The following is a 13,223-nucleotide window of genomic DNA, read 5'->3' as shown; positions in this document are numbered from 1 at the left end:
AGGCTCGGGGAGACATCGGGACACAGATGAAGGGAGGTGCCCAGGCAGCAGAGTGAGGGTGGCTGGGAGCTGGGAGCAGGAGAGCAGCACGGCCCTGCAGGAAAGGGCAGCTGGGCATCAGTGCTGGGGCTGGGCACGGCTGGTGCCTTCCTCCCTTTTCCGTCTGCTTCAACCAGGACAAGGGAGGTTCCATCCCAGGGCAGGGAACGCTCCCAGGGAGGAGCAGCTGCTTCCCAGTGGAAACCACATCGGGGGCCGTGGGGATGGTGGGGACCCTTCCCTGGGCTCTCCAGGGGGGTGAGGAGGAAGGGACAGGGAAGGGAGTGACATCCAAGGTGGGGGTGTGTAACTGGACTGCAGGTTCATAAAATCCCGGACTGGGCTGGAGGGACCTTCAATCCCATCTCATCCCATTCTCCTGCCACGGCAGGGACACCTGCCACTGTCCCAGGCTGCTCCAACCTGGCCTTGGGCACTGCCAGGGATCCAGGGGCAGCCACAGCTGCTCTGGGCACCCTGTGCCAGCCCTGCCCACCCTGCCAGGGAACAATTCCCAATTCCCAATATCCCACCCATCCCTGCCCTCTGGGAATCCATTCCCTGTGTCCTGTCCCTCCATCCCTGTCCCCAGTCCCTCTCCAGCTCTCCTGGAGCCCCTTTGGGGGCTCAGAGCTCTCCCTGGATCCTTCTCCTGTCCAGGTGAGCACCCCCAGCTCTCCCAGCCTGGCTCCAGAGGGGCTCCAGCCCTGCAGCAGCTCCATGGTGGAATTCCCTGAGGAGTTGGAATCCTTGGGGGTCTCTTCCAGCTCCCAATATCCTGTGGGTCTGTGCTGGCTGTAACGGGTGGGAGAGAGGAAAGGACCAGGAACTGCTTCTCACATCAGAGCAAAGCGCTTGGAATGAGAAGTAAGCAGAGCCATATGGTTGGGATACAGAGAAGGGGGAGTGATGCAGCCAGAGAACTGTCACGGGAAATTATTTTAATAACTATCTTGGGAATACGATGTAAATCTGTCATTCAGGCTCGCTGGAGAGAGACTGAACCTGTAGAATTCTCCAAAAGGAAAAATGCAGAGTTACAAGGAATCATCTCAAATCATTACAGCTCTTTTATTTAATACCTGTGACAGCATGAGCAGGAACAGGTATATCACTGTTTACCTGTCACAACCCTCTAATATTCTCATTTTGCCTGTAAGGAGCAGTGATGAGGTTTCACCTCTAATTTTCTAGTCTAAAACTCTTTTCTTGGCACTTCCCGTGTGGCAGAAATGCTTCAGTGAGAATCCCTTTGCCCACTTAGGCTGGAATTTGTGTTTAAAGATGTCCATCCCTATTTGAGTGCACAAATTCCTCCCGAGGGGCAGCACAGGGCACATCCAACCTCTGGGACAGGAACTGGAGCTGGGCCAGGGGAGGTTATTTTGGATTTGAGGGGAAAGTCCTTCCCCCAGAGGGTGCTGGGCACTGCCAGAGCTCCAGAGCCCAGGCTGGGATTGTTGGGGTGTCTGTGCAGGGCCAGGGCTGGGACTGATGATCCCTGAGGGCCCCTCCAGCTCAGGGTATTTCATAATTCCATTATTTTCTGAGCCTAAACTTGCACAGCCCCTTCATCAGCCAGCAGCCTGCACACCCTGGCTGCAGCTCTCCCTTTGCCTGAGAGGATAAAGAAAGGGAAATCTGAGTTTATTTTGAATTATTACATTTTATTGCTTTTCTGGCTGAGCAAACGATGGTGCTCTGGCTGCTGGCTGGAAATGGAGCCCTGCAGGATTTAGGTCTGGAAAGGGGAGCAGGGGGGGTTTAAGGGGATAATTTGTGTGTCCTGGGATCACAGCAGTGCCTTGCCACCTTCTGGGGGAGCAGGGGTTTGGGGATGGTTTTTGGCAGCCTGGGGAGGATGCAGGGGTTTGGGGATGGTTTTTGGCAGCCTGGGGAGGATGCAGGGGTTTGGGGATGGTTTTTGGCAGCCTGGGGAGGATGCAGGGGTTTGGGGATGGTTTTTGGCAGCCTGGGGAGGGTGCAGGGGTTTGGGGATGGTTTTGGCAGCCTGGGGAGGGTGCAGGGTTTTGGGGATGATTTTGGCAGCCTGGGGAGGGTGCAGGGTTTGGGGATGGTTTTTGGCAGCCTGGGGAGGGTGCAGGGTTTGGGGATGGTTTTTGGCAGCCTGGGGAGGGTGCAGGGTTTGGGGATGGTTTTTGGCAGCCTGGGGAGGGTGCAGGGTTTGGGGATGGTTTTTGGCAGCCTGGGGAGGGTGCAGGGTTTGGGGATGGTTTTTGGCAGCCTGGGGAGGGTGCAGGGGTTTGCTGGGGCCTCACTGAAGGCAGGGATTGTGTGCTGGGCTATCTGTGGGGTTTTGCTGGTATTTCATTGGCCTCTTTCACTCTGCAGGTCCCCAGCAGCTCCCTGGGACCAGGAGGTTCCAGAGTTGTTCAGACTGGTTTATTCAGAGTTATTCAGGCTTTGTTTTAACTGGCAAAAGTTCACCCTGTCCCTTTCTTACCCTGGGCAAACTCTCCTCCTCTTGTCTTGCCTTAGTGATCACTCTGCTGGTTCTGAAATGAATCCAGGGGAGCTCTGGTGCTAACCAAATCAAATCTTGTATTATTTTAACCTTTGACTGTTCTCATACTTAGGATCATTCCTCCTTAACCCCATCCAACCTGGCCTTGGGCTCTTCCAGGAGCAGCCACAGCTTCTCTGGGCAGCCTGTGCCAGTGCCCAGGAAATAATTAAGCAGCTCCCCTCGTTAGTGGTGCAGAATGGAAAGCCATCCCTTCTTTCCCAGAGCTCTGTCCACCCCTGGCTGTTAATGAGCTCCAGCAATGGGGCTGCTCTGAGGCCCCAGCAATCAGTGCCCAGCTGGGAGGGCTTTGGCTCCAGCCCCCAGGAGGTTGGGTTTTTTTATTATTATTATTGCCCTTCATAACTTTTTGGCTCCATTTCCATGATTAAACAGTTGGCAGAGCTTTGATTGCAGAGTGCTGCTCGTGGAGTGTCTGAAAGCTTTTCCAGGGAGTGGGAAAAGCTGAGCTGCACCTCCTGCTCCTTGTGCTCTGTGGTCCAGGAATGTCCCACTGGGACAGCTGAGCTTCCCTGGCAGGAGCAAAGGTGGAAAGGCTCAACCACAGACACAAACCTCATCCCAGCGGCACAGAATTCCCAAATAGCATCATTCCTTTTCCACTCATGCACTGATAATGTCGTGATAAACTTCAATAAACTGACCACAGAAAACAGGTGAAAATAAAGCTCTGAACATCAGTGATATCCCATTAATTCACAGAGATTATGGTTACAGTGCCACGGATATCCCAGGGGTGAAAGATTCGTCCCAAACTCACCAGAGTGCCATTTTTATGAGACCTTTGGTCACGCCTCAGCGCTGACACGAGTTGGGAATAAATGAAGGCTTGAGATGAAACTATTTCTTTTCCCAGCCCACCCATCATTTATTTCCTCAGCCCCACTTTGCCAAAGCTGCTGTGTTTGAGACAAATTGTGTTTAATTAGGAGGAGGTGGAGACCTTTAGGCAACGCTCTTCAATCAAAGTGCCTGGAGGAACTAATCATGGAAATGCAAAAGCAGAAGGGTTGGGAGCTCTCCCCACTGGTGATGGATTGTCAGGAGGGAGGGAGGGCTGGTGCCAGCCCAGGCTGGGGGCTCCTGCTGCAAAAGCTCTCCTGATTTACAAGCTGTGCTCAAGAACACTCTGGAAATGGTGTTTGTGGTGGGGGCATTTCACAAATTTGTAAATATTGAGCTCATCCGAGTATGAAACGACAAAAATACGAAAAGTATGAAAACCAGAGCAATTTTCAGTAAGCATTGATAAGTAATTTTACTTCCCTAAAGAGCACAATGATCTCTTTATGGTCGATACTTAGGATGCAAGATGTTCAACTACGCGCAGGAGTTTGTTGGCAATAATTTGTGGCGATGTTTAGGGCTGGTTTTAGTTTCAAATCAGGGATTTGGGTGTGGCACTCAGTGTGCAGGGGATCAGGGCTGTTCCCAGGGCTGAGGATGGAAACAGTGCCTGGCTTTGCAGGGGAAGGGGGAGGATTGATTTTCCCAGGGATGCAGGGACAGGACACAGGGGTTGGATCCCAGTGCCAGAGGGCAGGGCTGGATGGGATTTGGGAAGGAATTGTTCCCTGGGAGGGCTCTGAGGTCCCTTCCCACCCAACCCATTCTGGGATTTCATCACATTTGAAAACCTTGGTGAAATTTGGGGTATTTTCACCCCTGCTGTGCTTCCCTGTTTCTGGGAGCTTTCCAAGCAGCTCCTTGATGGCAATTCTGCATTTGGCAGCACAGGACTTTCACCTGACAGAGTGAGCCTTGCAGAGCCCAGCTTTTAAGGGGATTCTCTGCAATCCTGACATTTTGAACCATTTGGAACTATTTTAACTATATTTAACTATTCCATTGCAACCTGCACTGGATTTGGTTTTCTCCTTAAATCTTTCCTTTGGTTAACTGTTGCGTTCCTTCCTCTTTTTCCCCCTCAAAATGATGGTCAGACACGATGTTCTCAGAGCTCTTTTCCAACCTCAGTGATTGCAAGATTCCATGATTTGGCCGTGTGTGGTTTTCCAGGCACAAGTTGCTTTGTCCTTGTGATTAAAATGGGAAGGGGAATTTAGGTTTTCTTGCCGTGCTGGAATTGCAGAGCACGTGAGGCAGAGGATGGTTTGTGGCAGGGAAGGCTCCCAGCTGCTGGGGGATGTGGTGAGTGCAAGCTGAGGATTCTCAGGTGGTGGGAATAGAGCTCAGCCCTGCCTTCAATCACCCTCCTGAGCACATTTTAACTTCTGGGTGGATTTGTCATAAAAGCCAATTATTGTGCCCAAGCCATAAAAAGAAGAGCAAGGCTCTCTTTGCAGAGTCCTGGCAGTGATTTCCAGCTATTCCCCACGGGGATGGAATCAATCTTCCAAAATTGTGGGACTGTGGAGTTGTGCATTTGTAGAACTGTGGAGCTGAGGAACTGTGGAATTGTGGAGTTAATTCTAGAGCTGTGGAATTGTGCATTTGTAGAATTGTGGAACTGAGGACTTGTGGAGTTAATTATGGAATTGTGGAGTTAATTGTGGAATTTCGGAGTTAATTGTGGAACTGTGGAACAGTGGAATTGTGGAGTTAACAGTGGGACTGTAGAACTGTGCAGTGGTGGGGGGTGCCAGCCCAGCCAGCACCTCCTGAGTCAAATCCCTGACCCAAAATCCAACCCCCCAACACACTGGGCTGGGTTTGGCCAGGGCTCTCCACCTTGGCAGGCAGCCTGGAAACATTGCACCTGTAGCTGCTGCACCTGTAAACCCTGCACCTGTAAACCCTGCACCTGTAAACCCTGCACCTGTAAACCCTGCACCTGTGACTGCTGCACCTGTAAACCCTGCACCTGTAAACCCTGCACCTGTAAACCCTGCACCTGTAAACCCTGCACCTGTGACTGTTGCACCTGTAAACCCTGCACCTGTAAACCCTGCACCTGTGAACCCTGCACCTGTGACTGCTGCACCTGTAAACCCTGCACCTGTAAACCCTGCACCTGTAAACCCTGCACCTGTAACTGCTGCACCTGTAAACCCTACACCTGTAAACCCTGCACCTGTAAACCCTGCACCTGTAAACCCTGCACCTGTGACTGCTGCACCTGTAACTGCTGCACCTGTGACTGCTGCACCTGTAAACCCTACACCTGTAAACCCTGCACCTGTAAACCCTGCACCTGTGACTGCTGCACCTGTAACTGCTGCACCTGTGACTGCTGCACCTGTAAACCCTACACCTGTAAACCCTGCACCTGTAAACCCTGCACCTGTGACTGCTGCACCTGTAACTGCTGCACCTGTGACTGCTGCACCTGTAAACCCTGCACCTGTAAACCCTGCACCTGTAAACCCTGCACCTGTGACTGCTGCACCTGTAAACCCTGCACCTGTAAACCCTGCACCTGTAAACCCTGCACCTGTGACTGCTGCACCTGTAAACCCTGCACCTGTAAACCCTGCACCTGTGAACCCTGCACCTGTGACTGCTGCACTGTAAACCCTGCACCTGTAAACCCTGCACCTGTGACTGCTGCACCTGTAAACCCTGCACCTGTAAACCCTGCACCTGTAACTGCTGCACCTGTAAACCCTGCACCTGTAAACCCTGCACCTGTAAACCCTGCACCTGTGACTGCTGCACCTGTAAACCCTGCACCTGTAAACCCTGCACCTGTAAACCCTGCACCTGTGACTGCTGCACTGTAAACCCTGCACCTGTAAACCCTGCACCTGTAACTGCTGCACCTGTAAACCCTGCACCTGTAAACCCTGCACCTGTAACTGCTGCACCTGTAAACCCTGCACCTGTAAACCCTGCACCTGTAAACCCTGCACCTGTGACTGCTGCACCTGTAACTGCTGCACCTGTGACTGCTGCACCTGTAAACCCTGCACCTGTAAACCCTGCACCTGTAAACCCTGCACCTGTGACTGCTGCACCTGTAAACCCTGCACCTGTAAACCCTGCACCTGTAAACCCTGCACCTGTCACTGCTACACCTGTAACTGCTGCACCTGTGACTGCTGCACCTGTAAACCCTGCACCTGTAAGCCCTGCACCTGTAAACCCTGCACCTGTAACTGCTGCACCTGTAAACCCTGCACCTGTAAACCCTGCACCTGTAAGCCCTGCACCTGTAAACCCTGCACCTGTGACTGCTGCAGCCAGGTGAACCCAGCTCTCTCCTGAGCCTTTTTCCCCATGGCTGAACCTCCCCAGTTCTCTGAGTCTTCCTCCTGCAGCTGCTCCCCAGGCCTTTGGTCACACACCCTGTCCAAAAGGGGCAGATTTAAATTAAAAACACTGTGCAAAAAGGGAAATGTTTACTTGGAATTATTAATATTAAATTAATGTTTTAATTTAACATTAAAAAAGGAAAAGCCAGATGACTGCAAAGCATTTTCCATTTTGGACCCCCACACCAAATTTACTTGGGAGTTTAATTCCTCTTTCATCCTTGTTTATTATCTCATTTCCTTGGCCTTCCATTAATCCATTTACTGAATAAATGTTTATTTGCTGCTTTATTTAATTTTTCCCCTGACCTTCACAGCTCCACGTGATCTGGGTGGGAGGCATGAGCTGTTGAAGTGGGGAGTAGCTCTGTGATGGGTTTAATGTTCACTCCAAGCTCAGCAGAGCAGATTTCAAATGCCAAATCTGCTCCCAGATCAGAGTCTTTAGAGGTGTGGGAAGAAATACGGATGCAAAACAAACATTTTTTTTAATTCTCTAATAAATATTAACATTCCATTGTGATGCTGCAAGTATATTTAAGTCATAATTGTAAATTCCACAAATTTTAGTGATCTGAGTGCAATGACCGCTATCAGCCAGTAAACAGCAGAAAAATTAGCAGCAGATACAGCAGAAATCCTGATTTCTCTCAAACCGTGAGGCTCCAGAAATGCTATGGAAGCCAATTTCTGTGCTGGGAAGGACGATCTTCCCAGAAATCACTGCCAATAATAACTTGCAGGATTGTATCGCTCCTGCCATTTGACAGGATTACACTGAGCAGCAGGGCTGCAGCTCTGTGCTTGTTTGGGGGTTATTTTAATTAATGGACCTCTCCGATTCATTTCTTTTCTAATTCTATTTCGGAAATGCATCAACGCTGTGACCTGCTCAGTGTCATTGTAACGAGTCTTACAGACATCTTCAACGAGGTTTGATTTAATTTCCTCTCTGTAGAGCCCAGATTAAAGAAGAGCCCAGTCAATTAGGAACGGAACAAAGCTCGTACTTAAGAGGAAATCACTTAATCTGCACTCTGCAAGTCTGGAAAATTCTCCCCCCTCTACCATGACACAGCTGCAGTCCTCCCTCAGACAGACTGGGAAGTTCCTGATGGGAAGCCCCAAAATGCAACGAAATCCTGCACATTTCTTGTGGATCAGATCTTTGTGGCTTCAGCAAAATATGGAGAGGGTTTGTGCCTGTGTGAGAGCCTGTGCTGGGCTGAGCCCCTCTGGAGCCAGGATGGGAGAGGAGAAGGATCCAGGGAGAGCTCAGAGCCCCTGGCAGGGCCTGAAGGGGCTCCAGGAGAGCTGGAGAGGGACTGGGGACAGGGGTGGAGGGACAGGACGCAGGGAATGGATTCCCAGAGAGCAGGGACAGATGGGATTTTGGGAACTGGGAATTCCTGGCTGGGCTGGAATTCCCAGAGCAGCTGTGGCTGCCCCTGGATCCATGGCAGTGCCCAAGGCCAGGCTGGACATTGGGGTTTGGAGCACCTGGGACAGTGGGAAGTGTCCCTGCCATGGCAGGGGTGGGATGGGTGGGATGCAAGGTCCCCCCAGCCCAGCCCAGCCTGGGATTGCAGAATTCCATAATGCAGAGCTGCCAGCTGGGGTTGGGCTCTCCCATCCCATCCCATCCCATCCCATCCCATCCCATCCCATCCCATCCCATCCCATCCCATCCCATCCCATCCCATCCCATTAACCCATCCCATCCCATGCCATCCCCAGACAGCTGCAGGAGGAGAACTCACGGTGCTGATTCATCCTTTGGGGGGAAATGTCCAACACTGGGATTCACAGCATTGAGGAGCACAAAACATTTTTGGAGGAGCAAATTCCTACCAAGAGCTGGAGTGTCCTGCCCGTGCCAATCCCTGTGCCAATCCCTGTGCCAGCCACATCAGGAAATGTGTGAAATGGGGGAGGGGGCTCCACAGACCCCAGGGCTCCCAGGAGGGCTCGGGAATGTGCTGGAAGGGGTTTTACTGGTTCAGGAATGTGCTGGAAGGGGTTTTACTGGTTCAGGAAGGTGCTGGGAGGGGTTTTACTGGTTCAGGAAGGTGCTGGGAGGGGTTTTGCTGCCTCCAGTTCCCAGTCAGAGCTGCAGGATCACTGGCACCACTGGGTTGGGCACAGCAATAATTCCAGGGCATATCAGTAATTCCAGAGCATCTCCTCTGCCCCTGCTGTGCTCGCTGCCTCGACAGGAAATTGGGAAAAGCATCCAGTCAGCACTGGGAGGTGGGGAGGCCGCCCAAAATCCTAAAGGTGTTTGGGATTCTGGAGAAGAGGAACTGGGCTCAGCCTTCCCCACACCTCTCCCTAAGGACAGAGCTTCTCTGCTGATTAGAAATACTCCCCACAGACTCTTAAAGTCTTTGCTCACAGATGCAGAGGCACAAGCCCAGGGAATGAGAATTCCCAGCTTGTTCCAGTCTCATTCCTGTGTCTGGGTCAGGGAAAGGGCTGGAGAGCATCAGCAAGGAGAGATCCCGAAGCACAGCCCAGCCTGGAGGAGCTCTGAGCTCCACAGCCCCTCGGGGATGTGCAGGCACACCTGGGGGCTCGGGGGGGATCTGGGCTGGGACACAGCAAAAACAGAGAGGCACGTGGGAGAGAAAAGCCCCAGCTGGGCAGGCACGGGTTAGGAGAATGGAGGGGCCCCAAAGCCGGAGGAAACAACAAAATAAATGGGTTTTATTCCTCTCCATGGGCAGCTCGGACTCTGCAGGTGCACACGGAGTGGCTGGAACAGCATCATTAATTTTTAAAAGTAGCAGAAAAACCTAATTTTGTCTTCTTTGCAAACTCAAAGCAAGCTCAGCCTTCCCTCAAGCAGGAGCATCCATCTTCCTGGGAGCTGTCCTGCTTTGCAGGGACGGAGGGAATTGCTGACTTCGGTCATGCTGTTTGCAGTCCAGGGCTCAGCTCCTGGAGGTGATGGAGAGGGCTCGCTCCCCAAAGGAGGTTCTGCAGTTTTGTCCCCGACGATGACCCCCAGGTGCGGCCCCTGACCCCTCTGTCCCTGTCTCGTTGCAGTTTCTCCCAAGATATTCCGGATTTCCAGCGACATCGTGGTGAACGAGGGCAGCAACGTCACCCTGGTGTGCCTGGCCACGGGGAAACCAGAGCCCTCCATCTCCTGGAGACACATCTCCCCCTCGGGTGAGTGCTGGGCACAGGGGCTGTGCCCGTCCCTCGGGCTCCGTCCACTCCTTGGGGGAACCACCGGGGAAATCTGGGGTGCTGCTGTGTCCCAGGAATAAATACTCTGATTTTTCATGTTGGGAAAAAGCTCATGGTTATATATTATATAAATTATACATATTTATTTATTATATTTCTATTGATGCATGTTAATTATTCAATTATATATATATCTATTATAAATATTTCTGATATATTGATAAGGTATTATCATACTCACAGAGTTTTCCAAGAGTCGTGTTTGGCTCTAACTGGTGAGGATTTTCCTGCTTTGCTGTTCAGTCTCTTGGTTAGAAGGTGCCTGTGTGTGCACCTGCTAAGACCTTTTCTACAGGTGTGCACATTTTTTTCTCTGTGGATTCTCATAGGACAGATCTTTTGTTATTACAGGTGCAACCTGTTTTTCTCTACCAGAATAGCTTGTTATGCAAACTGATTTTCATCCTTCTGATTTTTTTTTATGTGGGAACTTCCAAGCTAGCTGCTAGTTTAGCTAGAGTAGAGGGGTTAAACTGTACTAGGGTTTTTTTAAAATAATATCTACCTATATGTAACAGTACCATAACACAGGAATGAGGACCCTAAATATGAATATATTCCTTTACATGTGTTGTAATCACAGTCATGGATCAAACAATTCCAGTTAAAATCCAAGCAAGGATGAAATGAGGAGCACACAGGGCTCTGTAGAAATGGGAAACATCAGAGTTAAACACAGGAAGGGGATTTCTAGAACTGTTTTTGGACTGAGGGATTTCTAGAATTGCCTTTGCACTGAGGGATTTTTTTGCTCCCCCAACCTGTACAAAATCCATGTAACTACAGGCAGGAAAGGTTCCAGGGGCTGCCACAGCCTCTCATCATCCTGAGGAACAGTTGGCTTTGCAAAGCAAGATCTGGGAAAAAACCCCTCACTTTTGACCTTTAAAACAATGACAACGAATTCGGCTTGAAGTGTCCATCAAGGGACTGGAGGAAAAATTCAGTTGTAGCAGAAAATGGATTTTAACTAAATGTCAAATAAAATTTTATTGGAAACCATGGTGATACTTTGGATTAATGGCTTAAAGCATTTGAGTGGCTGCAGAAAGGAGCTGGGGTGATGTTCCTGGAGAGGGAGAAGGAGAAAAGGAGAATTACTGCACTCAGACTGGAGCAGGGGCTCAGGGGGAGGCAGAGCATCCTCAGGAAAACGGAGAGGTGGCCCTTGGGGACAGGGTCAGTGCTGGGGAACAGTCGGACTCCAGGGGCTCACAGGGACTGTCCAACCCCAATGAATCTGTGGAAATTAATGCAGAAGGGTTTTTAGTGACCCCCTGCACGTGTTCCTTGCTCCAAGCCCCATCCAAAGCAGCCTTGGACACTTCCATCCTCAGTGATCCTGGGATTCTGTGCCTTGGGCCGTGCCCCGGCGGTCCCTGACAGACACGGCTGGGTCTGCAGAGGGAGGGCACAGGCTCCAAAGGATTCCTCACTCAGAAATCCTGGCAAACGTGATGGGAGCAGCTCTTAAGTGCCAGGGAATGCTCTGAGCCCCAAATGTAGGGGAGTGTTCCCATCCCAGTGCAGACAGGTACCAGTGGCACCAGAGCCCTTCTCAGCACACTCAGCCGGGCTTCCCTGAGCCAGGAAATGCACAAACCCCAGATTTCTGCCCTGGTTGTTATTCTGTGTGCAGCACCTCACCTCCCTCCATGCATCAGCTTCATCTGCACTTGCTAATTCCTGCCTGGCCTCGTTCTAATTCCCAGCGGCACTAATGAGGCTCCCGGCACATCTCCCATCCAGCACTAAATTATATTAACGAAGCATATTTAGAGTATTCTCAAATTGTTTGTCAAAGCTGCTGCTAAAAGATAAGGAACTGAAATCTCTGAATACAAATGACTCAATGTAGACTAATTCCAGGATATGATCATGATTTACATCAACACAGCCTCGACTCGCATGAGGTCGGATTCAATTTTTCTGAACAAGAGATAAATTGAACCTTTCGTAGGAATAAAAATAAAATGCATTTGAAGGTGATTTTTAAACTTAGTCCGTAAATTATTGGCCTGGAATCTTTATTGTGCATGTTTAACTTGCAGTCATTATGTAAATGCTTGCATTCTATAAATATTCATTACACAGCCCCATTATGTAAATCCCGCAAATCTCCCCACTCAGCGTAACAGGGCTGCGGGTTGTAATCTCCAGATCTGTATTGTTGAAATGTCACCCGAATAAATTGCAGGTATTACTTATTTTGTTCTGACATTTCCCAGCAAAGTGCAGCATCGATAGTTTAGGGATGGAGACAGAATGTTAAAGGATGAAGTTCTGCCAGGGCCCCACTCCAGCTGCAGCTCTGCCGTGTCCCACCAGTGCCTGGCTAAGCTCTGCTGGCAGCAGCACTCGGAAATGTTCTGGTCAAATGCTCCTCCTTGCCAAAATTCAGGTGCTGCGCATCAAAACTCTTTCCCACTCTGGTTTTGACAGAAGTTTCCCCCGGGAGGTTCCCGAGCTGCGGAAGGAAGGGGATGAAGGAGAGGCAGTTTGGGGCAGACATTGGGATGGAATTCTTCCCTGGCACAGGGTGCCCACAGCAGCTGTGGCTGCCCCTGGATCTCTGGTGGGAGGTGTCCCTGCCCGTGGAACACTGGAATGAGATGGCATTTAAGATCCCTTCGAACACAAACCATTCCAGGATTCTGGCATCCCTGGTTACTCCCAGTTTCATATTTTCCAGCTCTTCCCTGTTCTCTTTCCTTTTCCTCGCAGTTTTATCTCCATCATTCCTGGTCATCAGCAATTTTCCCAAAACAGGAGGATGGCCTGGATGTAGGGACAGACCTGCATTTGGAGGAGCAGGGTTCCAGAAACTGTGAATAAAAGCAGATTTTCCCACGTGGAGTGGAAGGCAGGTCCTTGGCACCAGGACACTTGGTATTCATTCCATCCACCACCTCAGAACACTCCTGTTCTTTGGGGGGGGGGGGGGGGCAAAGAGGGATTTAGGAAAGTCTCCCTAAATCCCAAGGAGCAAACGCAGCTGGAGCAGAGGCAGCTCTGTCAGAGACTGGGCTCCTCCTGCCCCGGAGCCACGCCTGACAGAAATGAGAAGGGCTTTGGTAGAGTGCAAGTGCTTCAAACCTGGATTTCCAGGCTGCAAATCCTGAACTGACAAGAATTATTATCAGATTTCCAGGGCTTTGCCTGTGTACAGA

The 13,223-nt window shown here is 50.7% G+C and overlaps 1 protein-coding gene across 1 annotated transcript in view; it reads left to right on the top strand.

Annotated features, from left to right (window-relative positions):
- The window catches only part of NEGR1 (neuronal growth regulator 1), a 167,813-nt gene that overhangs the window by 84,826 nt on the left and 69,764 nt on the right, over positions 1-13,223 (top strand). The window contains exon 3 of the mRNA XM_062497957.1: positions 9,847-9,972. Coding sequence (XP_062353941.1) covers positions 9,847-9,972 — 126 coding nt within the window. The remainder of the gene's footprint in view (positions 1-9,846; positions 9,973-13,223) is intronic.

This window comes from Cinclus cinclus, chromosome 8 (assembly GCF_963662255.1).
Source record: "Cinclus cinclus chromosome 8, bCinCin1.1, whole genome shotgun sequence".
In the NCBI taxonomy this organism is placed as follows: domain Eukaryota; kingdom Metazoa; phylum Chordata; class Aves; order Passeriformes; family Cinclidae; genus Cinclus; species Cinclus cinclus.
The sequence above is the reverse complement of the archived record's forward strand: the minus strand, read 5'-3'. Positions and strand labels throughout refer to the sequence as shown.